The sequence below is a fragment of the Chionomys nivalis genome, chromosome 17, assembly GCF_950005125.1.
Source record: "Chionomys nivalis chromosome 17, mChiNiv1.1, whole genome shotgun sequence".
NCBI lineage: Eukaryota > Metazoa > Chordata > Mammalia > Rodentia > Cricetidae > Chionomys > Chionomys nivalis.
This window is the reverse complement of record NC_080102.1, coordinates 40,834,040-40,859,818: the sequence shown is the minus strand read 5'-3', so window position 1 is coordinate 40,859,818 and position 25,779 is coordinate 40,834,040. Positions and strand designations below refer to the sequence as shown.

General features: G+C 50.5%; 1 protein-coding gene across 2 annotated transcripts in view; it reads right to left on the bottom strand.

Annotated features, from left to right (window-relative positions):
• The window catches only part of Mpped1 (metallophosphoesterase domain containing 1), a 74,612-nt gene that overhangs the window by 13,235 nt on the left and 35,598 nt on the right, over positions 1 to 25,779 (bottom strand). For both annotated transcript variants that reach the window (XM_057792702.1, XM_057792703.1), the window contains exon 4: positions 7,111 to 7,336. In XM_057792702.1, the coding sequence (XP_057648685.1) occupies positions 7,111 to 7,336 (226 nt within the window). The remainder of the gene's footprint in view (positions 1 to 7,110; positions 7,337 to 25,779) is intronic.

Here is a 25,779-nt window from a genome sequence, read left to right as displayed (position 1 = left end):
ATTTCCCCCACCCTTCCAATATGCGGAATTGCTCATCTTTTGTTTTGCTGGGACTCTGTGCAGAGGTGGCAGATGATCGTCTCAGACGTTAATCTTGAGTGGGAGAGTGAGCAGGCGCACAACAGCCTGCTTGAGAGGACAGGCAACAGTGAAGCAGTGGTTCAGGAAGAGAGAAGAGATAAGGATAGGAAAAGGGAAAAGAAGTGTGTGTGTGTGTGTGTGTGTCTTTGAGAGTGCATTCTTATCAACAATACCAGTCTAAATGTAACTGTGTGCCCATCTGCACCTCCCTAGTCTACCTGTGCATGTGTGCACATACATGAGTAGATCGTGAGTGTGCCTGTGTGCATGTGTGTGTCCTTGAGAGTGCACTCCTATCAGGCATACCAATTTGAATGTGTGTGTCACTGTGTGCCTATTTGCACATCCCTAGCCCAGTTGTGCATGTGAACACATGAGTATGTTTGTGTGCACATGTGTGTGTGCAGGCATGTATGTATGTGTGTATATATATATACATATATATATATATAATGAATGTGTGCAGGTGTATTTATTGAATATATTACATCTGTGTATTGAATGTGCACATTTCTGTGCACAATCAGCTCAGTAGGGTCTAGAAGCCGAGGATTCTCTTCCCCTGTCTCAGATACGTCATAGACACAGCGTGCCAGGTCTGGAATGCTAAGTATCTTGTAAGAGGAGACAGAAGAGGGGAGCGACAGTGGCCCCACTCACAGGGTCTCTCGGGGCCTGAGCTGTGTCTGATGCTGCCGGCCCCCATGTGGCTAGCACAGGTTGCCCTTGTTTTTCTGCAGAGAACCTAAGCCTAGCCAGTCATATAGATGGCTCCCTGAACAGACAGGTGGCTTCTGACTGCGTGTGGGCTGCAGACAATGACAGACATTACTGAGGCAGCCTCGCTGACCACCCCCATGGCTCAGTGCTCAGCAGCTGCCTCACCTCTCATAGGTAGGCTAAGACTCAGCCATAAGAGGGCAGAGATGCCAGAGCAGAAGCCCAGCCTTCTGCTATCCACAGGGGCCACCAGAGGGCAGGCCAGTGTCGGGGGAGTCTACCCACTGCAGCATCAGCTGAGGCTGTCACCCTGCTTGAGCAGACCGACCTACACACCTGCCTCCTACCAGGGCTGAGATCACAGGCCAGTCCCTCAGTGTCTGCACATCCTCAGCTTTCTCGTGACACAAGATGGCATAGTCCTATCTATTCATTCAGGACACAGATTAAACAGAACAGTTCTAGGGAAGCCACCAAGCACCAGCTTGGGTGCCATAAAGGCTATAACCTCAAGCTAATACCACCCAAAGACGCAAGACGGTCCAAGACAGATGCTGTGTGGGACTTCATGGGAACGGTCCTTAACATCAGTAGGACAGCAAGAAGCTGCCAAGTCAGGGAAGGGGAGAGAACAAGTGTGTGACATACCTTCTTCAAGTTAGGCCCCCAGGGCTTCAATAAACGAGCAGACCACAAAGCCCGCATATAGTAATACCCTGATACAGTGCCCAATCTTCTACCAGAGACTCCAGAGCCCAGGGCTCCAGCAATGGTCCCCAGACCACAGTCAGGATGTCCCAAGCCAAGACACCAGCTTATGCTGGGCACACTCCCAGACTGAGGTAGGCAAGCCCCTCTGAGGGGCAACACCCTAAACTGTGCTGTGCATCACACAGGACTGTGTTCCTCCCCTGGCGAAAGACATTCACGTAGCACCTCACTGTGGCCATCCTGAGGGCACCACACTTCCCTCTCTGGACCAGCTCCCCTTTGTCCTTGTGGGGCCTTCCTTCATGGCAAGTCACCTTGCTTCCTGAGTCTTGGTGCCTTCTATAAAATGAGGGACAGGTGGGGACCTCACTAATTGTCTTGGGGATTGTGCTAAGACAGACACACACCTGTCACATCAGCAGGCTTCCCTGAGCACCATCACAGACAGACACAGTTCCCAGGCTGCTCTGCTCCTGCCCCAGGTTGTGTAGCAGGCCTGCTTAACTGAGCAAAGTAGGAGACTGGGGATAAAGCATAACATAAGCGCCCACCCCAGGCCTGCCCACGGAGACCATGAGTGCCCACCCCAGGCCTGCCCACGGAGACCATGAGCGCCTGCCCTGGGCCTGCCCACAGAGACCATGAGTGCCCACTCCGTGCCTGCCCACAGAGACCACGAGAGCCTGCCCTGGACCTGCCCACGGAGACCATGAGTGCCCACTCTGTGCCTGCCCACAGAGACCACGAGTGCCCACCCTTGGCCTGCCCACAGAGACCATCAGAGACTCGCTGCTCCATGCCTGAATGAAGGATTGTGGCTATCTACTATGTAAAAGCAGCCCTTATTGTCCCTACCCCCAACACGGGGTGGTCACAGCCAGCAGCATGATGAGACACAAACTGTGTGCCAGCAATGGTCTACATCTGGCCTCTGAATTCTAAGGACAAGGGGACTCCTTGTGTCAACTGTCTCACAAAGCCAAGGTCCCAGCACAGCCACACTGCTGGCACCTACGCGCCAGGCTGGGTTCTCAGTCCAGCCTTGCAGAGTGCCCCCCTGAAGTTCTGGCTCCTAGAGACAAGAGAAGCCCTCTCCTTAGGCCTCAGGGTCCAGCCCTGATGGGAGGCAGCCCAGCCAAGCACAGAATCCGAATCTGAGCCCAGCCTCCCAGGCACAGGTCCCGCCACCGCTTCCCAAAGTTCCGTGTCTCAGCAGGTTTAGATCCCTTCTTTCAAAATACCAGAAGTAATTAGAGCAGATGGGCCTGCTGCGTGCCAACTTCACTCTCTCTCACTCCTTTCTCTCTCTCTTTTTTTAAAATCAAGGCCGTTTTTAGTTAAATGAGAACAAAAAAATGCATCCAAAACCCATAAATGAATAGGGTATATATGCGGGATTGGGAAAAAAAAAAAAAAAGGCAGGGTTTTGCAGAAACTGACTCTATCCTGTTCCCGCAGTTAGTTCTGCCCCAGAGCCACTCTGGGTGATGGACGTGTGCCCAGCGGTAGCTGAGGAACCAGCAACAGTGTCCAGCGTCCCATAGAGTCACTGTGTGCCCTGGAGGGAGGCAGGTTTCCCCAGATTTTTGCCCTTGATTTACCTTCCAGATGTTGGAGGAGGGCAGGCCCAGGTCAAGGGCACAGGGAAGTAAGCAACTGGCCTTCGGTGTCCTAGGGAGACTGAGCAGTGTGGTGAGACAGGAGGTGGCACTATCAGGCCATGGTGTGAAGAGTCCAGCACGGCGCAGGAGCCTAGCGCATGAGGAGTTGGTGGTGCAGGCCTGAGGCACAGCCACAGGCAGATGCAGGCACAGGCGAACGGTCCAGGCAGGGCTTGCAATGGCTGCCCCATGGCTTGGAATCCTCCCCATTGTGCACCGATCCACTGGAGAAACAATTATCAACATAAGCCAGGTACTGTGCCGGGCTTTGAAGTTAGAAACAGAGATTACGTGTGACAGCGGCCCCTGGTCCCGAGTGTTCCAGAGAGCTGAGGTGATGCTGAAGAAGCCAGTTGTTAGGGTGACCTATGACACTCCCATCCTGTCTCGAACGAGCTGGTGTGGGGGGGAGCAAGAGCAGACCCAGTCTGCCTTGTGGAGGCAGAGCAGAGCACAGACTTTTCCTTCATGGTGCCTGCCAATGGTGGCCACAGGAAAAACACAAAGTGGGGACCCCACATACACACCTCACATCAAACACCACCATTCCCAGTTGCTCTAGTGCTCAAGCCCGAAAAGCTGGTAGTAAGATTCTGGGGGGCGGATAAAACAGAGAGTCTGTGTAAAAGGGGGGGATCCTGTCAGCAGGACACAGGAAGCCCTTGCCAGGAAGAAAAATGCAGACATTCGATCACACCAAAATCCAGGTCTTCTATGAGTGAGGAGATGGACGGCAGTCTGAACGGCGTCAAGTGTCCAAGGGCTCATCCCCCACTCAGACACACCGAGACACTTTGGGAAGCACTAAGAAAGAGAAGAAAACAGGGCTGGCCAAGGGGACAACCTGGTGATAAGGCATGAGGTGATAAGGGAACTTGCCTGTCATGTCTGAGATTCTAGATTCCATCCTCACGTCACCAAAACCAACCAAAAGACAGACTATCCCTGCCCCAAGTCATGGACTAAGCAGCAGACGTAAGCGCTTCAGAAAAGAGGGATGTGGGCGGCCAGAAACCCTGAAGAGGCTCCAAGCCCCACCGCAGCACCAGCACCCACCCAAGAGCGAGTAAAGCCTTATGGTACCGAGTGTTGGCAGGCGGACAGGTAAGCGACGGCTGGCAGGGGACGTCACTTGGCAAACTGGCTTCGCTGAAGAGCACAGGGGGCGGAGGAAACAACGCAGATGAAGTGCTTGAGAAAACGTGAGGACCAGAGTTGGATTCCCCACACTCACGTAAAAGTGAGAGGGCAAGGGGCTCCGTGCAATCTCCGCTCACGTGCAGACCCCTCATGCAGTGCAAGTGAACCACCTCTTTCCTAAGCCACGGGGCTCTCGTATCACAGTCTTGTGTGTGTTTTCCCACCTTGATGGCAACCGGCTATCACCCCTACACATGCTGTGTGGTCCACACACCCCCCTCCCGCCCCGTTGGCATATCCATGCCTCTGAAGCCACGAAGGATACCTGAAAGCCGCAAATCACCAATGTGTCCAGGGAGGGAGGAGCAATAACCCCGCCATCCACGTACTGGCTAGTTTTAATCATCAACTTGGCCAGTCATCTGGGAAAGGAGTCGCGATGAGGAACTGACTGTAGATTAGGCTGGTCTGGGGTGTGTCAATAACCATCAGTCAGTCTGTCCCACCATGAGCTAGCTGCCCTAGGCGTAGCTGACCAGTGCCAAGGAGTATCCACCTCAAACCTCAGGACAGAGCTGAGATTTTACCACAGATACCTCGCCCAGGTCTGGGTGGAGTCCATTGCCAGGTCAGAGGGTTCTCAAGCTATGAACACACATCTCAGGGCTGGTTTAGACCACTTCTATGTGTGTGGCTTCTAGCATCCCTGACACCAGCCACTGAGGGTCCCTTCTCCACCAAGGGACCTGGGAGGGTAATGTCCATCCTTGTCCTGTGACTCAGGTCATCGCCCCATTTACTGGTCACACACAGGCCTCAGGAAGGCTCTACAGCTTGGCCAATGCTTCTGCAGCTCCATGGCAAGACTGGAACCTGACTCCTAGGTGAGAGGGCCAGCTCACCAGGCCAGAACACTGGCAAGATTCACAGAAGCCTCACTACCAGGGGCATGAGGCTGCCCCCAGGGCCGCCTGAGACAGGAGGAGGGAGGGCGCCTGTAACCCACAGGTGCACACACGCCAGCAGTGACACAGCTCCTGGGTGTGCATGCACATGCACACATGTACAGGGTGGGGCTCTCCTGGAGAAGTCACAGGAAGGCAGCAGGCCCCACCCATCCATCTCAGCATTGCAGGGGTCCTCAACCTCCCTCCCTGGAGGGACACTGAGCGAATTTACTCTGCAAAGTCTGGTTCCCAGTAGCCTGGGGGAAGACAGGGCAGCGCTTCCAGTCAAGAACCCGGGGCAGAGGCTCTGGCTGCCCAGCCTGCAGTTTCTGTCTCTTACTGTGACCCACACTGGGTCCGGAAGAGACGCTACAGTGCCCACAAGCCTGATGCCCTCTCCAGCCTTGTGGCCTTTGCCTATGACAAACCACACCCTTCCCCACCTCCTTAGCTCTGTGATCTCCTCAGTGCCCAGCTCTTGCCATGGGTGCTTTCCCCAGACCCCAACTCCCAGGACTTCTTCCTGAATCAGAGGACAGCTGATGACCACCACTTGTGACCAGGGCAGGAACCCAGACAGCGGTGTCTACATTGGTTGAGTTCCCACCAGGTCCACGGGGGCTCAATGGGTGCCAGGTTCTCAATGACTACTCACGGATGACTTGATACATTTACTGATGAACCAGGGGAGTGAGTCTCGGGCCCCCAAGTGCCCTGGGGCACCCGAGTGGTACTTAGGAAAGTACTGCATGACCTCAACACAAAGGGCAGAGATCACCAGGAGCTGGGGCACCTCTGCCTTGGTAGCCCTGGCTGAACCATGTGCCTACCTGAATTCTTCTTTCCCATCTATAAAATGGGGGTGGTTGCCAGCCTAACCCTCAGCTGGCATAAAGCTAACTCCCTTCTGAGGATGCCCCCTTGATCATGAGTCACGAGACCCATGGCCCACTGACGGTGCTCCTCTGTCCCTTCATCCAGACACACCTCAAGCCCTGCTATAAGGTAGCGGCATTGTCTTCCCATGACACAGTGGGACCAGAGGGGCTGCCTGGAGTGGTGGTGCCTTCATTGTCACAGCCTGTGTGTGCGGCACGCTGCCAGAGACACAGCCTCCCCAGCGTGCAGGTCCCAGAGGAGAGGGGCAGCTCACGGGACTAATTCTGCGGCACGGCAAAAACAGATCCAAACAATCAGCTCATAGCAGCTGAAGGTGAAGTGAAATACTGCCATTTTATCAGGCTGTGTGTCACCTCCTGCCACCTGCTCCCAGCCCCAGGTGGCCTCAAGGAAACAGACACTAGGCCAAGGAAAGCCTGGTCCTGAAGCGCAGACAGACTGAGAAATACAGGGGCCCCTCCCCCCAGCCACACCTCCTTCAGTCCCAGTTCTAAAGCCCATTCCAACAGGGAGTGTTCTGGATTCCATCGAGCCCCTTCAGTAGCACAACTACACAGCTTGCTGCCCCCCGCCTCCCCCACATCCTATCCATTCGTGTGCTCCCGCTGACAGAGGTCTGTGACCAGGATAAAAGCGCCCCTTGATCTCCAGGCCTGGGGGAAGCCAGGAACTAGAGAGGCCAATAATGTCCACATTGAAAGTCACAGTGGGACCACTGGTGGCTGGAGTTCAAAGCAGCTGGACAATAGCTGAACTGGCAGCTGGCCTCCCCCAAGCCAGCTCAATGATGGGCTATGACCTCCCTCGGACAGAGGATCACACACCTAGGAAGCCCTAGTTCTGCACTGGCCCTGAGCCTCAGCTTTGGGTCTCTAGCACCTCCAGGAGACCGGAGTCCCCGCCACCGGCTCTCTTAACCGGTGCTGAAGATGGGGTCCAGGCACACTCACCACGGGGAGCCGTAGATCCTGAAGCCACGCACCGTGACTTCCGAGTCCTGCAGGTAGATGCAGTTGGTCAGCAGCGACTGGACATTCTCATAGTTCTCTGGCTTCAGCTTGGACACGGACGGGAAGTAATAAAAGTCCTGCTTGATGAGGTCAGCCATGAACTCCTGGTCGAAGGTCAGCTCGTGGTTGCCCGCAATCACGATCTTGTACTCGTAGGGCAGGCTGCCTGTGGGGTGGACACGCACAGAGCAGACTGCTGGTGGCCCTTCTGGAAGCCACAGAGCCACCAAAGGGAGAGAGCTGGGAACGGCCCCCCGCCCCCATCCTGTGCTGTGAATTAGAGGAGGCAGAGGCCCCATCCCTGCCCCTGGCTCTACTGGCCATCAGTCCTTGAGCACAGGAGCAGGGTCCTCCCCACAACTAAACTGCAGGGTGCCAGCCTCACCCTCTCTGCTTCCAGGCTGCCACCAAGTCTCTCAGCTTTCTCCATCTTAGGCTCCTCAGCCTACACATCCCAACAGAAACTGTAGCACCCCATTCAGACCTTCAGAGATGCTGCACCCAGGAAACCCCAAGTGCCCAGCGGCACCGACATGGAATTCACAGTCAAAACAAGGTCCAGAAATGCCCAACCTTTGGAACGCTATGGGGTGACGTCACCTGCATAGTCCACACTGAGAACCACACGATCAAGTTACAAGCTACAAAAAAACTAGCCGGAAGGCGGCAGCACACACCTTTAATCCCAACAGAGGCAGGTGGATCTCTGAGTTCAAGGCCAGCCTGGTCTACAAAGTGAGTTCCAGAACAGCCAGGACACAGAGAAACCCTGCCTCATAAATAAATAAATAAATAAATAAATAAATAAATAAATAAATAAATAAATAAATAAATAAATAACAGTTACAAAAAACCAGGAGGATAATAGCCTTGGAGTGACAGGGCCGTGCCTATGTACAGCCCCTCCCCACCCCATCAGCCCAGAAAACACCATTCTCCCTGCCCTTGCTCCGTGCCCAGGCTCCACGCTGCTCAGCCCTCTGCCTTGGCTGCTGTGCTCAGGAAGCTGTGATGGCTCTGGAAGTCCTAGTTTGGATAAAAAAACGAAATGTCGGGCTGTGGAGATGGCTTAACTGATGACATGTTTGCTTTGCTTTTCTCCACCCCAGAATCCATGTTGTTGTGTTGTTTTTAAATCCAGGTCTGATACTTGTAATCCCAGTCCTAGGGAAGTGGGGAGAGGTGGGTCCCTGGGCTCACTGGCTAGCTGGCCTAGCCTACCTGCTGAGCTCCAGGTCAATGATACATCCTGCCAAAAAAAAAAAATCAAGGCAGAGAGTGCCAGAGGAATGACATGGAGACTGACCTCTGGCCTACACACACACACATACACGCACACACACAAATGCAAACACATACAGCCTACATGTGCACATTCACAGACGAACCAAGTTTGGTCTGCTGTCTGTCTTCTCAACAACCCACACTCAGGATTTAGAATCAGATTCAACAACTGTGTTGAGACTCGGCCACGATGTGCACTCTGGGAAGAAGCTTGACTCCACCCTCAGGGGTCAGCCAGGACAGACAGGGCAGGCTTAGGGCCTTGTGACAGGTGATACACTGTGAATGTATTCACTCCCTGCTGCATAACCCGCAAAGACAGAAAGGTGAAAAATTCAGGGGACACGAGAACGGAAAGGAGCCCCTCACCCATTGAGTCTGCTTGAACTTCTCGCCAGCTGAGGACCCAGGTTGCCGACATAGTCAGTGCCCCTTTCACATGGAGATCCTCCAAATGACGCTAGCGTGGCAGCGAGCTGGACTCAGAGCCCGTGCATGCCACCTGCAATGTGCCCTCACTTCTTTCCGCGTGTCACCTGCAGTTTCCTGCGAGTCTCTCTAACAAGGCAATTAACTTTGTTCACAGGGAAAGCAACTCTCAATTCCCTGCGTAACCCTGTGACCCAGGGCTTTACCTTATCAGCCATGGTCCTAGCTACTGTACTCCGTAAACCACCTCTAAAGTCAGAGAGACCCTTCGAAACCTTTGGAGATGTAAGTTAGAAGCCACTAAAACACATCCATGACTACCGGAAGGACAGTTAAGGTCAACTCCTCCTTTCTCTCTTCCTCCTCCCTCTCCCCCATTCTTTTCTCTCTCTCCCTCTCTTCCCCCACCCGGCACATACCCACACCTGGGGTACAGTAGTGCACACTATCTCTTGCCCAAGTAACACCCCACTCTCTAATACCCATACTTAAAACTGCCAAAATTTCTTCTGGGGCTGGAGAGATAGGGGAGAGATGGCATAGCAGTTAAAAAAGCTCCTGCTCTTCCAGGGAACCTCAGTGCTGTCCCCAGCACCCACATGGGAAGGCTCACAGCTGCCTATGACTTCAGTCCCAGCAGATCTGACGCCCTCTGCTGGCCTCTGTAGCTGGTGCGCTCATATGCCCACAGACACAATTTTAAATCTAATAAACCCTGATTCTGCTCCTCACTCACTTGCCCTGAAATTCTTTCCTGTAACTTAGCCGAGCACGAACTCTCCAGCTACCCCTGACGTAACACATCCTGACTTCACCCAAACAGAACAATCTAGAAACTGGTGACAAACTTCCCCAAGCCTGCCCTGCTGAGACTTCCACAATCTGCCCAGCTGCTTGTCTGACAGTCAAGGCAAAACTGCGAGCAACCACTCATTCTCCACCTGGCCAGGGCAGTGTGGCCATAGGGGACCCCAGAGGTGCACACATCCTCCATCTGCACACTGGGTCAATCCCCCCAAGCCTGCTGATCAGCTCCGGGAAGCCACAATGATGGGAGAGGTCTGAGTCCCTGGCTCAGCTCCACCATTAACCCCGTGTGGCTTCACACCAAACCGTGCCTCGGTTTCCTCACACGTGAGATGGGAACAGGAACACCTCCCCTAGGAGAACTCTGGCTCCACAGAACACATTGAATGGAAATGGACGAAAACTTTTGCTATTCAAAAGGAAAAAGAAATCAACTCCTCTGAGCCAGAATTTTTCCAATAGAAGCTACAAGCCCCATCCCCTCTCCAAATATACTTAGCTTGGTACAACTTTGTTTTTAATTGGATTTGCTTCCAGAAATAAAAATTTGAGAGATTCCCAATAAAACTTCACTTATCCAATATTTCATTATTATTATTACTTTATTGTTATTAATGTGTGGTGATCCTAGCTCAGTCATGGCATGCTGACTATGTACCCCTTAGATCGAATGAAAATACCCATATTTTCCAGACCCCACCAGTCCTGTCATCTCACAGAGTCCAATTCACCCATTTTGAGGTGCCATCTGCTGTCAGAGGTATTTGGAGCCTTGCAATCAATTGTGCCCTGGCCTGGGAGTTCCCAGTGAAGATGCGGAAGATGGGGGCCTCCGAACCCAATCCTGAGGTTTGCCACAGCCTAACCCTTGGTGGAAAGCCCCAGAATCAGGGGAGTGGTGTTAGCTCCGCCCATCTCTGTTCTTAGCATAAGCCTGGTGAATAAAGATACCAGCAGCACTGTAGCTGAGTGAGGCAGGTAGCTGCCAGAGCTGGGGACCCAGTGGGCAGAGCAGCAGGGAGGAGCAGTACAGACCACCTGTCCCCGGAGCCCACGTGGGCAGTTGTCCCGGCATCATGGAGACCTTGATGGCTCACAGAGTTATCCGAGGTACAGGTCATCAAGTGTATTCCACATCTGAGGGCCTCAGAGCTGAAGAGTGAGGACAATACTACAGGTGTTGACCAGCTCGGTACCTCTGGGTCACTGGCTCAGAGTCCTTCAAGGCCACCAGAGTCAGCCTGGGAACCTCATCAGCCCTTACCCAAGCACAGGACAAGGACCAGACCAGGTGACAAGAGAACCCAGCAGAATGGACAGGGTGGCCACCACTGACTGCCACTGTTCCTGATTCATACTGGCTTCTGTTTCTCACCACCCATCCATCCTACTTCCAGAGCCGGTGAAGCTGGGGGCGGAGCCACACTAATGGATTTCTGTCATGTCTCTAACTGGGGATGCCACTTAAGCAAATCATCAAATTACACCAACTGCACAATTCCATTTGCCTCTGCAGCAGTGACTCCCTGGGGGCTGGGTGTGCAGGAAGCTGTCAGCTCCCCCCAGGGGTTCCCTCCGGCAGACAAGGAGAGCTGAGAAACAAAGTCTCCACTGATTATAATAGCGCACCAAGGGTCACTCCCTACACCCGAGGCCAGGCAGCAGGCCGGAGCTGTACCTTCCCAGCGTGACAAGTTCAAAAATCCATTCCCTTCAACAAGATGGGTGTCAGAGGCAGCGCCCTGTCCCTGAGATGGAGATTTAGCCATGAGTCCATCTGTCTGGGTGGTCAGCTGGAACTGGCAGTTCACCAGCTGCCTGTGACCTCTACAGACTCTGAGCATTTTCGTTCCTTTTGATATCTGAGCAAAATGGTTTGGCTTGCCTAAGCATGAGACAAGTCAGCAACAGGGTGACCAAAAACCATGGAGGGCAGCAGACCCTTGGCACCTGTGTGACAGCATGGAGGTACTTTCTGAGCCATCATGCCACCTTGTCTCTCAGCAGGTGAGTGGGTGGGTAATTAGAAGGAAGGGTGAGAAGATGGATAGACAGACAGGTGAATAGGTAGGTGGGTGGATGGATGGTGGATGGTGGATGGTGGATGATGGATGGGTGGATGGATGGATGGATGGATGGATGGATGGATGGATGGATGGATGGATGGATGGATGGATGCATGGGCAGACAGGTGACTAGGTGGGTGGATGGATGGGTGGGTGGGTAGATGGATGGGTGGGTGGATGGATGGATGGATGGATGGATGGATGGATGGATGGACTGGAAGCCAGACAAAGGCTCTTCAGCGGCCTGGTCATCACTGACTTGGGTGAAGCTCCCTCCTCTGACCTAGGGTTATGATCCCTTGCTACAGGTTCCTCTTCTAGTCCAACAACCCAGAGCCTCTCACCGACCTGAGTGTGGCTAAGATGCCAGAAGCTCCTGGTAAAAGCATTTCTGTGTAGCGTCACCCTCCCACCCTCTACCTGCACACAGAGAGTGTGTGCACCCTCTTAGTGCCCAGCTGCTGCAACTCCTGCCCCGACCCCCAGCAGAGAAGAGGTCTGACAGCCCTGGAGCCTCCAGTGCCCAGACAGGAGCATGGCCCCTGGCACAGGGATGTTCCACAAGCAGAAGTGGGAGTGATCAGAACACACTATCTAAAACTAGGTTACACTGTCACCCTGGGGAGCTGGGAACTGCACATGCGGGAAGCCAGAAGAGGCAGCCATTAGAAGGTCCCAGCTGGGGACAGTTGGAGCAAGCACATGACTTAGATAGCTGCTCCAGGCTCAGGGTAGCAGCCGAGTCTAAACGCCTTTTCTTTGTCCCTATCTTCCTCAGTCCAGAGGCAGCTGAGACCTTGGACAGCCTGGCCAAATGCACACTAGGCTGGAAGCCCATGTTCTTCATTGCTGGACTCTACTAGAAGCCTGAGTCCAGGCCTTCTACGCTGCATACCCTAGCAGATGTTCTTCTAAGGCTAAATCTCCATCTCAGGGACAGGGCGCTGCCTCTGACAAGAGCAGTCTAGGGACCTGCAGAGGCCCATGCCCTTTGTGGGATAGAGTAGAAAGTGAAGCCGTTGAAAGGATATGGAGTTGTTGAAGGTCACAGAATGGGACAGCGGAGACCTAGGACTTGAACCCTGGCCTTCTGATCAGGCAGTGCCCCGACAACAATGTCTTAGTCACTGTTCTATTGCCATGAGGAGACACCATGACCAAAGAAACTCTTATAAAAGAAAGCATTTAATTGGGCCTGGCTTACAGTTTCGGAGGCTTTGTCTGTTTTCATCACGGCAGGGAGCATGGCAGCATGCAGGCAGACCTGGTGCTGGAGAAGAAGCTGAGAGTTCTACAGTTTGATCTGAAGGCAGTAGGGAGAGACTGGACCTAACATAAGCTTTGAAACCTCAAAGCCCAGTGACACACTTCCTCCAACAAGGCCACACCTCCTAATCCTCCTAATTCTAATTCTATCAAAGAGTTCCACTCTCTGGTGACTAAGCATTCAAACATGTGAGGCTACCAGGGGCTATTCTTACTCAAACCACCACAGCCAGCCTCTACTGGGATGTACCCCACAAGGGTTTCTGAAGGACAGGAGAGCCTTGGAGACACCAAGGAAGAATAGAGCAGTGGTTTGAAGGATACCCTAAGTCCTGCAATAGGAAACACACTAAGTGGCCTTACAGGGTGCATCAGAACGCTGATCCCCAACCCTTGACCTCAAAAACCAGCCTCTACCCCTGGATCTTCAGAACTGGTGGGCACACCCTACCATGCCAGCACGGTGACCCTCTGCTGTTCACCCCTTCTAGCTTACTGAGAGTGTCTCAGTGGGTAAAGAGACCACAAACTGTCCATCAGGAGAGCAGATAAGGGTGACATGTGGCTTTTTTCCTTTGCATTTGCCAGATGCATAGAGCCCAAGAGAATTCACACCAAGCTTCCAGGGGCAGCCAGGTTGGGGTACACAGAACCTGCTGGGGGGCTCCTGTGGGAGCCTGCTTCCTAAGTCCTGACACTAATCTCCCTCCAAAGGGGTTACCATTCTTTACTAATAACATGTGCCATGCCATAGGAAGCACTGCCTCCACACGGCATGCTCTCCACACTCAAGGAGAGGCACGCATATTTCTGCACTAACAGTGCTGGTCCCGGAGTGGCGCATTGCGCCCGACGGGATTTTAGTGTGCTCTAAACACAATGACAATCAGGAAAATGCCCGCTTACTGCTTTTTTTCCTGCCCATTCCCCGTCTCACAGAATACAGTGGAGGGGGGTGGGATAAGAGATGGTGTAACGATCTCTGATTGCATTTTTAGTGCAACGCTGACAGTTCTGGGTTTAAACGCTTGCCAATGTCTGGGAGATTCGAGTTAGCAGACGGCTTAGCGTGGCTCACAGTCTAGGGGAACATTGGAAAAAAGCTAGCTCTGAAGTCAGCAGCAAGCTGCCAACGACCACCAAGCCATAGGGCCATGCACGCAGCATGAACCATGTGGGCCAATGATGTGAATAGGAAAACATCCCATGTGTGACCTGGACAGGAAGGAGAGTGTAAGAGTCGGACAGGGGAGGTGCTGGATATACCTGCAGCCCTGTAGTGACATCCCTGGGCCAGGCACCAGGACTAGAATGTACACTTGACGCATCTTGACCAGAGTCCTCAGCATGCAGAGGAAGGCAGCAGGGTTGGGTACCAGGCTACCGAGTGCAATCCCTTCTCTACCTCCCACTGGATGGCCAAAGAGGGGCCTCCAGCACCCTCACCTGTAACCTGAATGCTCACTAAGCTCATCGTATGCTAGTGAAGATAGGAAGTCACAAGCTTTCCCCGCCCAAGACTTGTTCTATAAGCTGTACAAGACAGATGTGCACAGGGGAAGGGGCACTCGCTTGCTTAAATCCATGCAATCCCAGGACCCACAGGGAAGTTCAGGCAGTCAAAAGACAAAGTAGAAATGTGGAAATGAGCCTCAGCAGTGGTTCACTCCATGAGGCCAAACAGACTAGTGGACAGGCTAAAGGCCACCAGTTTGGTGGTTCTGGGTGGCTCTGGGACACAAGAGCTGTTCCTTACAGTATGGTACTCTGGATAATCAGGGCAAGTGGAGCAAGGTCCCGGCTGAGAGCCCCACAAAGGGGCTACGGGCTGTGGCGTGTTTGGTTTGCCTGTGGAAGTCTGCTGCTACCTACCCCTGGCCAGTCCAGTCCCTGCAGCCGGTGAGGCTCCAAGCTGTCAACGCATCGGAGCACAGAAAAGCCGAAGGTCCGCATCATACATGGGGACTTCAGCTGACTGCATTGCATCACAGGGTTCTCTGGAGAATTCAGTATCATAATCCACTACACAGCCCAGAAATGGGAGCCAAGACAGTGGCGGTTAACACAGAGGCTCCAAAAAGTCCCAGCATTACCCGGGGCACGCGGAGGCTCAGGGACCCACACCCACCCTCAGCTCCCTGCTGCAGAGACATCCCTGGGGGCAGATGTATGCTGTCACTGCGGGCATTCTGCTAGACTGAAGGCTGTCCCTACTGCACGCAACGGCTCCTGTGGGTCCTGCGTGGGATGCTCCTGGAACCACTGTGCCACGCTGGTGCCCATATTTAAAAGGCAAATGCGGTTTTTCTTCTGTTCCACACTAATAGCCCAAATGTTTAACTTTCCAACATTTGTTTTTCCTGGGAAATGTTTTTCAAATAGGGACATTCAGTCCTAGCCGTATTCAGCTGTGTTTCTGGTGCTACCGCAGTGTGGACCACATCACGATGAAGGGTGCCCATGCTTCATTACCCCTACATAAGGCTCCCCACAAATGAAGGGAATCTGTGGGGTCTCCTGAAACCCCAGAAGCCATGATCTGGCAGAATATACGTGCCCAAGCACATACACAAAAGACCTGAGGGAGGAGGGCTGGTGTCCTCATTAGGTTTCCTATCACTGCGATAAATCATAGACTAAAAGCAACCTGGGGGTTGCTGGGGTGGGGGCTACCTGGCTTATGTACGCTGGGCCACACTTCACTGAGGGAAGCCAAGACAGGTAGGAACCTGGAGGCAGGAACTGAAGCAGAGACCGTGGAGGGATGCTGCTAACTGGCTTGTTCTCATGGCTTGCTCAGCCTGCTTTCTGACACAGCCCTGGACCACCTGCCCAGGGGTTGCACCTCCCACATCAGTCATAAATCAAGAAAACACACAATAAGTTTTCCCATAGACCAGTCTGGTGGGGGCATATTTTCTCTCCTGAGGTCCCCCATTTCCAAATGTGTCAAAATCAACAAAAAGCCAACCAGCGTAGTTGGTGACCGTGGCGCTTGCATGTGGCTGTGGTGGCCTCTATAACTGTTCTGCTCTGATTTCCCATCCAAGTGGGCATTTCACCTCGGAGTCACCTGTGTATTCCGATCCATGCACCTTGGACCCCCTTTCTAATTCATGCCGTGTCAGTCAGCCAAGGGCTGCTCCTTCCAAGATGCCTTCTCTGTGTAGGCCCTCTCCAACTTTCTTGGGAACGAGCTTCCACAGACAGACTCACGTCACTCCTTCAGAGATGGCCCCTGCACACTTCTCTACAGCCCAGTGCAGGGTAACTATCAAGTAAACGCCCAATACACATCCCCTGAATGAATGGATGTGGTATCACTGTCCCCGTACAACAGGTAACTAGCCAGTGAGGTCAGACGAATCCACAAAAGCTTCCCTAGCAAAGGACCAAGGACATTCCAGAAGGTCAAATGGTGACCACAGATGGTGAACACCGTGGCTAAGATGTACTCGGTCATTTTGGCTGCAGTCTGGAAAACATACTAGTTTCCATTCTGGAAGGTAGGCCTGGAGAGCCCAGAGCATGAAGTCCCATGTGGGGCTGGCACTGTGAGGCTATGGAGAACCCAGGGCTCAGGAAGAGGGATCAGTTCAGCTCACAAGTATCTCACCCTGCAATCCTCCAGAGCCTGTTTCCCCAAATGTTGCACTGGGGTAGAACAAAGGTCCTGGACCCTAAGAGCCCTCTCAGCTCCCTGAAAATCTCTGGGTAAGTGTATAGGTGGAGGCAGGTCAACGGGAAGGACCAAAAGCCCCTTCCATAGGCCAGGGAACCTGGTGCACTCAGGTTCCTCGCTCCTAACAGCTGACGCTCCCTGAGCTCAACAAAGCTCAGCCAAGGATAAAAACAGGTCTTATAAGTGCAGAGGTCTGGAAGCTACAAAGACGAATGAGCATCCCGCCTGGGCTGCGCCTAGGAAACTGCACAGAGAGCAGGAAGCCGGAAGCTACTGACAAGCTGTAGCCACAACCCTCGAGAACTGACCTGAGACCTGGATGGGGCAAGGTAAGGAGAAAGTAAAGGGAGATGCCGGGACAGTGGCTCTAATGGGCCTCACCAAGTCCAGGCAGGTACAGGCCTTTGCTTCAGGGAAAGCAAACAAGAAAAGAAGGCTGAGTTAACTCAGCATCTCCCACAACATCATCCAGGGACATTCCAAGCTCTCTGTGAGACACGGCCCAGTGTGGAGCTTGGTACCCAGGGGCACTCGGTGTGTGTGTCCCTGTTCAAAGGATGCTGAGGGTGATGCCATTAGGGTGGTTCTATTGAGCTGCAGCAGCTACACACACACACACACACACACACACACAAACCAACAAGACAGTCAGATGCTTTGGGAGAAGCATGGTGCTGCACAATGCACAGCCAACCAAACCCCAGGCAAGGACACGGAGGCCCCATGCTGAAAGACGGTTGCTAGTTGTAAGAAATGTTCAAGTGAAACTGGACTCTCCGAAGTTAGCAGCTCCCAAATGTGCCTTAAAGACACAGGTGCTTCCTAAGACTCAGGTGACATCCTGGAAGAGGGACAGAGCATTTGTAAGGGCCAGGGCATCAGGGGGTTTGCTGTGAGATTGTGTCTCCTCATAATATCAGAAGCCATACCCAGAAAGTCTCACCAATATGGCTGCCCAAACGTGAGCTGAACAAGGATGGTGATGGCACCAACAGGCATGCCACACCAGATGGGGAAAGCCTATGAGGTCTCAACCCTACCCAACAAGCGAAGGACAACTGAGGCAAGCTGGGAGCAGGACAGGTGGCCTTTCTCAGGGAAGAGCACCCAATTGATTGTCCAGTGCCAAATGGTCAGTCCTAAAAACATACACACAAGGTTATATTTAGGGATATATATGGATGCACATAAGTGCATACAGTAACAATTTGTGAAAAGAGGCCATGAATTTGAAGGAAAGTCAGGGTGGGTATGTGGGAAGATCTTGGGGGGGGGGGTAATAAAAGGGGTGGGAGAAATGTTGTAATCTCAAAACTAAAAATAAATAAATAAATAAAATGTGCTTTAAAGCAGAATCTAGGAGTGGGCATGGGGAAGGGGAGGAGGCATGCAGGGACCACTGCCTCAGCCATAAGCCTTGGGGGACTCTGTGGCACTACCAGAAAGCAAACACCATTTCAATGAAATAAAAAGGAGTTAGTTCATCATTTACTCTGTAACTTCTTCCAGACAGGCTGACCTCTAACCTGTTGCTCCAAAGCCACCAATGAAAGCTGGGCATGGTGGCACACACCTCTACTTCTGGCACTTAGGAGCTGGATGCAGAAGGATCAGGAGTTCAAGGCCATCCTCAGCTACATAGGGAATTTGAGGCCTAGGTCAGATGGTTGGTTTTTAATCGCCAACTTGACATAATCTAGGATTGTCAGGTTGACTGGTTGGCAAGTCTATGGGTGATTATCTTACATAAATTGAGGTGGTAATACCCGCCCACCATGGGTGACCCCATTCCCTAGGAAGGGGCTCTAAGCTGCACAGGAGTGAAGAAAACACACTGAGTAGAAGACACACATGCCTTGATCCATTGCTCTGTGCTCCTGATGGGATGGGATGAGACTGGATGCTTCAAATTCCTGCCTTGGCTTCCCCATAATCGACTGTAACCTGAAATTATAAGCCCAAAGGGGGGAAAAAAAACTCTCCCTTAAGTTGCTTTGGTCAGGGTATTTTTATCAGGTCTGCAGAAAACAAAACTAAATCACTTGGCTACATGAGACCATCACACACACACACAAAAAGAACAAATAAAACATAACCAAAGCTATGTCACAGATCACACTGCTATAAAGACAGGTGGAGCATGAACTGGCACTGGCTGACTCCTCGGTGGTCCTGAGGGTCGAGCCTTGGCATTGCTGTGGATCAGGTTCCAGGGTGAGTCTGGCAGCCACAAGAGATAGCAGAGCTAAGATGCATCATTCACCTCTGTCTTCTGAGATCTCGCTAGTGCTTTGGGATAAGAACTTATAAATACAAACTTTCCTCCTAGAACTGGTTCTTGCTGGGCTGGGAAGATGTCTCAGTCGATAAAAAGCTCATGCAAACATAAGCTCCTGTGTTTGATTACCAGAGCCCACGTTAAAGAAAAAAAAGTTGGGCATATCGGCGCATATTTGTAATTCAGCCCTGGAGAGTCAGAGACTTGGGAGGATCTTGGACTCACCAGCCTAACTAACAAGCTGCAGGCCAGCTTCAAAAAAAAGATTGATAGCTCCTGAAGATTGATACCCAAGTAGGTCTCTGCCCTGCTCACACACACACACACACACACGAACACACACGCACATACATGCAATATTTGCAATGATGCTTTACAGTAAAATATGATCCATTTTGGAATAATATTCCATTAGTAAGCAAAAAGAATGTGTCCTTTATGACTTTTGGTGGAATATTCTATCAAGGTCTTTTAGGTCCATTTGATCTACATGGTATTTTAACTCTTGGGCCATTTTGCTGAATGCAGATCTAGGTCATGCTTCTCCAGAAAAATAAGAAAAAAGTCAAGACCAAGATCATCAAGAAAATAAATTATGAATATCAGAAAAGAAATAAATAGCAAATAAAGGAACAATACAAGGAGTCAAAGCGTTAGCTCACGGCAAAGATGAACGCCACAGGTCTATGAAGAAATATTTTTCAGAAATTATATTAGAAGACATGAAAAAATTCTAGATACATATGATCTTCCAATATTGAACCAAGAGGATTAAACACTGCTAAAAAGAGGGATTAAAAAGTTGGGGCTGGAGAGATAGCTCAGAGGTTAAGAGCATTGCCTGCTCTTCCAAAGGTCCTGAGTTCAATTCCCAGCAACCACATGGTGGCTCACAACCATCTGTAATGAGGTCTGGTACCCTCTTCTGGCCTGTAGGCAGACACACAGACAGAATATTGTATACATAATAAATAAATAAATAAAATTTAAAAAGTAATGATACTGAGACTGTTATTTTTAAAAGTCTCTCTATAATGAAAAATCAGAATTGGGTGGATTCATGGCTGAATTCCACGCACCTTTAAAGAAGAATAAATGCTGGTGGGCCTCGACCTCCTCCCCAGGACAGAAGAGATGGAATGCTTCAAAACTTAACCCAGGAAAACAGTGCAGCCTCGACACCTGTGGTGGTTTGAATGAAAATGTCCCCACAGGCTCCTCTATTTCAATACTTAATCACTAGGGAGTGTCACTACTTGAGAGGGATTGGGAGGTGTGGCCTTGTTAAAGGAAGTAGGTCACTGGGGGGTGGGCTTTGAGGTTTCAGAAGCCTAAGCCAGGCCCAGTGGCTCTCTCTTCTTTCTGCTGCCTGAGGATCCAGATGTAGAACCCTCAGCTCCTTCTCCAGGACAATGTCTGCCTGCAGGCTGCCATTCTCCCAGCCATGATGATAATGTATTAAACCTCTGAAACTGTAAATCAGTCCCAATAAGAGTTGCTGTGGCCAAGGTGTCTCTTCATAGCAATAGAATACTAAGACAGTACCCAAACTGAATGCAGGAAAAACAATAAAACTATAGATCAATATCCTCAAAGATGAAAAGACTCTCAATAAAACACTTTGCAAATTGAACCCAACAGCACACTAAGAAAATCATATATCATGACCAAGGTGATCTATCCCAGGGGTACAAGGATGGTTCAGCATATGCAAATGAGTTATATGCATATGGCAAAATACATTAAAAGAATCAGGTGACCATGTCAACTGCAGAAAAGACTTTTTGATAAAATTCAATACCCCCTCATGATAAAAGCTCAGAGGGAGCTAAATAAAGAAGACGCATACGTCAATATAATCAAAGCTCTACAGAACACATGCCTAGCCATTATCTTGCCAAATAGGTGAAAGCAGAAAAAATTTCCTTGAAAACCATGGAGGAACAGGAAAAGGGCATCTACTCCTACCCATCCTACGTACTATAGGACTTGAAGTTTTATCCAGAGGACTCAGTCAAGAATTAAAAATGAAGGGGCTAAAAATAGGAAAGAAGGAAGTCATGTTATCCCTGTTTGGAGCTGATAATCTGCTGCACCCAGGGGAACCTAAATACTCCACCAGGAGACTCTTGAAATTGATGAACAAATCCAGAAAGCCAGCAGGACGCAGAATCAACTTGCAAAAATCAAAAACTGGGGCTGGCAAGTGGGCTCTGTGGGCAAAGATACTTGCTGCTGAATCTGAGGACCTGGGTTCAGTTTCTCGCAAACTGTCCTCTGACTGCCACACACGCTATGGCACACACACACACACACACACACACACAAATCTAAAACTATTTTTTAGTCAGTAACTTTTTCATACACCAATAATAAATGTGCTGAGAGGGAAAAAAATACCCAGGAGAACAATCTTATTCAATAACCTCAACAACATACCTAGGAAACAACAAAGTGTACATATGAAAGACCTCAACAATAAGATCTACAAAAGCAAGAAATTGAAGAAGACCCAAGAGGATGGAAAGATCTCCCATGATCATGGACTGTGAGAATTAATATTGTTTAAATGGCCATATTGCCAACAGCCATCTACAGGTTCAATAAAATTCTCATCAAAATTTCAATGACATTTCTGGCATGTGTCTGTGGATGTGTTCACATGTGTAGGTACACATATATGTGAATATACACATATGTGCATGTAGTTGACCGAGGCTCATGTTGAGAGTTTTCCTTGATCACTCTCTGTGGTATATATTGAGGCATAGTCTCTCATATGAACCCAGCGCTCACTGATCTAGCTAGCCAGCTTGCTCCAGGGATCCTGTCTCCACCTCCTGACCACTGGACCACACACCTTGGCGTTTACATGGACAGTGAGGGTTTTAACTCTGGTCCTATGCCTGCACGTGAATCGCTTCACCCCTGACGCCCTCTCCCTAGCTCTGTGGTCACATTACCAAAAGCAGTCTACAGAGTCAGTGCAGTTCCCATAAAGTTTCTGATGACTTTCATCATAGAACCAGACAAGGCAATCCTAACACACTCATGCAAACAAAAGACAACAAAAGCAACCATAAGCAAAAGAAGCACAGCCAGAGGCAGCACAAAGCCTGACTTCAAACCATACTATAGAGCCCTAGTGACAATGGCAAGCACCGGCACGAAGACAGACCAGCAAACAGTAGAACATAGCAGAGGCCCCAAATACAATCTATGCAGCTGCAGCCTTTGATTCTTGGCAGATGTGACAGACGGCACATGTTAGAGAAAAGAAGACGCTGAGAAACTAGACATCAACATGCAGAGAATAAAACTTTGAAACTGATAGGGGGGAACCACTTTGGGGCAAAAAAATTTCCATCCAGAAGTAAAAGAACTGGCGAACGGGATTACAACAAACTAAAAAGCTTCTCACGTTGTAAAGGAAGCAGTGAAAAGAGTGAGGAGATGGCGCACAGAATGGGACTCATCCTTGCCAGACAGACAACCGGTACCTGGAGGATCCAACTGTGGAGAACCATGGGCAAAACGCATAACCTGGTTCCTAGAGGGTGACGGACACACCCACGCAATGCAAGTGTGAACACATGGTTCAGTGGCAATGTGCTTGCTGCACAGTCTCGAGATCTGAGTGTGGATCCCCCAGCACCCATAAAGCATTGGGCAACATGTCTGTCAAGCTGGAGTTATTGATGAAGGCGAGACAATCAGACGGCTGATGCCTAACCCCAGATTCAGTAAGAGACCCTGTCTAAAAGGCATAAGGTGGAGAATAATAACACAACACCTGATGCCCTCCTCTGGCCTCCACGCTTGTGCATAGATGTGAGCACCAGCACACACCCATGTGCATATACCACACACACAAACACAACACTCTCACACACACAAAAAAAATACATTTAAAAAGTTCATCTTTAATGGACATCATGGAAATGCAAATTAAATTTTCATTGAGATTCCACTCCACCCCATACAGAATAGCTATTTTAAAAATTAATAACCTGGATATGGTGGTACACACCTGTAATCCCAGAACTCAGGGGCAGACAGAAGAGAGGAGGTTCAGAGTCCCAGAAAAGTCAGGGCTACAAAGTTTGAATAATCCTGTCTCCAAACAACAATGATAATAATGACAGATTCCGGTAAGGAAATGGACAAAGAAGAGCCCTACACTCCTGGTGTAACTGATGCAGCCACTATGGAAATCAGCATGGAAACTAAGACAGAAGAACGACCATACGGCCCAGTTACACTACCCATGGAGAGGACCACTAAGCCATGATGATGCTCTCAACTGCAGGTGAGGAAAACCACAGGTCAGGGGACAGCTGTAAAATGATAAACCACAGAATACCTACTTAATATAAATTAATGTGTAAATAGAACAAGAGGGAAGGGAGAAGACTGGGATGTCATCAGTGATTGTACTAAATATAAAGTACTTAGAAACTACAGCCACAAGGCATGGATTGGAAGAACAGAACTTTTTTTTTAAGATTTATTTTTATATTGTATATGCAGTGTTCTTCCTACATATATGCCTGCAGGCCAGAAGAGGACACCAGATCTCATTACAGATGGTTGTGAGCCACCATATAGTTGCTGGGAATTGAACTCAGGACCTCTGGAAGGGCAGCCAGTGCTCTTAACCTCTGAGCCATCTCTCCAGCCCCAGAACAGAACTTTTAAAAGATAATTACAGGCTGCTTATAGGAAATATTCGTGTGTGTGTGTGTGTGTGTGTGTGTGTGTGTGTGTGTTTAGAATGGGGTAACTCTGTAACACTGACTGACCCCAAACTCCATAGCATTCCTCTCCTTCTGTCACGCAAGTCTTGAGATTATAGGCATGAGCTACCACAACAGGCTAAGAGACAATTTCAATGGAAAAAGATAAATAAAAGTAAAAGATGAAAATGAAAGGCTAGAAGAAGATACGCCACCCACCAAGAACCAAAAGAGCATTGAAATAGCTTCCCCGATATCAGATAAAGTAGTCCTTAAGTCAGAAAGCATTACTAGAGAGAAGAAAGGATTGTGTGACAATCAAAAGCTAAGTGCCAGCCTCACTGGTGATATACACAATACAAGAGACATTAACACCAATCCTGACAAACACAAATGAGGAAACACTTCTCAGTTTACTGTGTGGTCCTTAGATCAAACCAGAAGGTACAGCTAGGTCAGGGGATGGAGAAAAGGTTCCGTGCTTACAAGCATTTACTGCTCTTCCAGAGGACCGGAGTTTGATTTCCATCACCTGCATCAGGCAATATTCAACCAGTTGTAACTCCAGTTCAGGTGAGCCAATGCCCTCTTCTGGCTTGTTCAGCCCCTTCCCACACACACATAATTTAAAAATAAAACTTAAAATATTACCAGATCAAACCCAACAACACACAGAAAGCATTTACACCTGATCAAATGGGATTTGTCCCATGGATGCAAGACTGCTTCAATGCCCTTGAGGTTCCAGCCAGGGCAACTGAGCAAGACAAGGACTGAAAGCACCCAGACTGCACTGGGCTGAAGAGATTGCTCAACGGCGTGAGCATCTGTAATCCCAGCACTCCTAAAGAGGCTAGGGAGACAGATTCCCTGGAAGCTCACAGCTCGTTTGCCCAGTGTATGCAGCAGAAAAGCAAAAACAAACCAGCTGAAGTTCCCCTCTGACCTCCATACCCATGCCACTGCCTGGGAACACCCACATTCATGCATCACACACACACACACACCTGGGAACACCCATATTCATGCATCACACACACACACAAACACACCTGAGAAACACCCACATTCATGCATCACACACACACCTGAGAAACACCCACATTCATGCATCACACACACACACGTACACATTCACAACATCCAGATTAGAAAGGAGGAAGGAAAGCTATGTATTTTCATTAAAAATAACACACAAAACAAACAACAAAAAAAAAAAAAAACAAGAACTTGTGGCCACAAGCAAGGAAGTCCAAAGCTGGCAACAATGAACAAAAAGCCCAAAGATGCCCCCACCCTCGTCCCACATCCCATCGCAGCCCTGAGAGGGAACAGCAGCCCTGCCGACATTTAGATTTTAGATTTGCAGCTTCCAGAACTGGGAACAGATCAATTCCTGTTGTGTCAAACTCATCAGGTTATGGCAATCTGTTACAGCAGCCTCAGGAGATAAATGCAATAGTCAAAACACCAGAAGCCCGTGTGGATAGTCTTCAAGGCAGTCGGAGAGAGGGGTGGACTTGAGCTCTCGGAGCAAGGCGGAGGGGGTGTGTGGAGAGACAGCGTGGTAGAGGGGACGCAGGGTGGAGGGGACAGCATGGCAGAGGAGATGCACAGTGGAGGGACAGCATAGTGGACGTACAGGGTGGTGGAGGGACAGTGTGGTGGAGGGACAGCGTGGGGAGGGACGGCGTGGGGAGAGATGGTGTGGGGAGGGACGGCGTGGGGAGAGACAGCATAGGGAGGGACAGCATGGGGAGGAGCGGCGTGGGAAGAGATGGCGTGGGGAGGGACGGTGTGGGGAGGAACGGCGTGGGGAGAGACAGCATAGGGAAGGATAGCATGGTGGAGGGACAGTGTGGTGGAGGGGAAGCAGGGCTCTCAATGATCCCAGGACCAAACTGGAAAGCACTGCGCCCCAGCTGAGGCAAGGCACTTACGATGTTCTGGAAAAGCATGATGGGAAAGAAGATGGCTCTAGGCCGGGTGGTGGTGGTGCACACCTTTAATCCCAGCACTCGGGAGGCAGAGGCAGGTGGATCTCTGTGAGTTCGAGGCCAG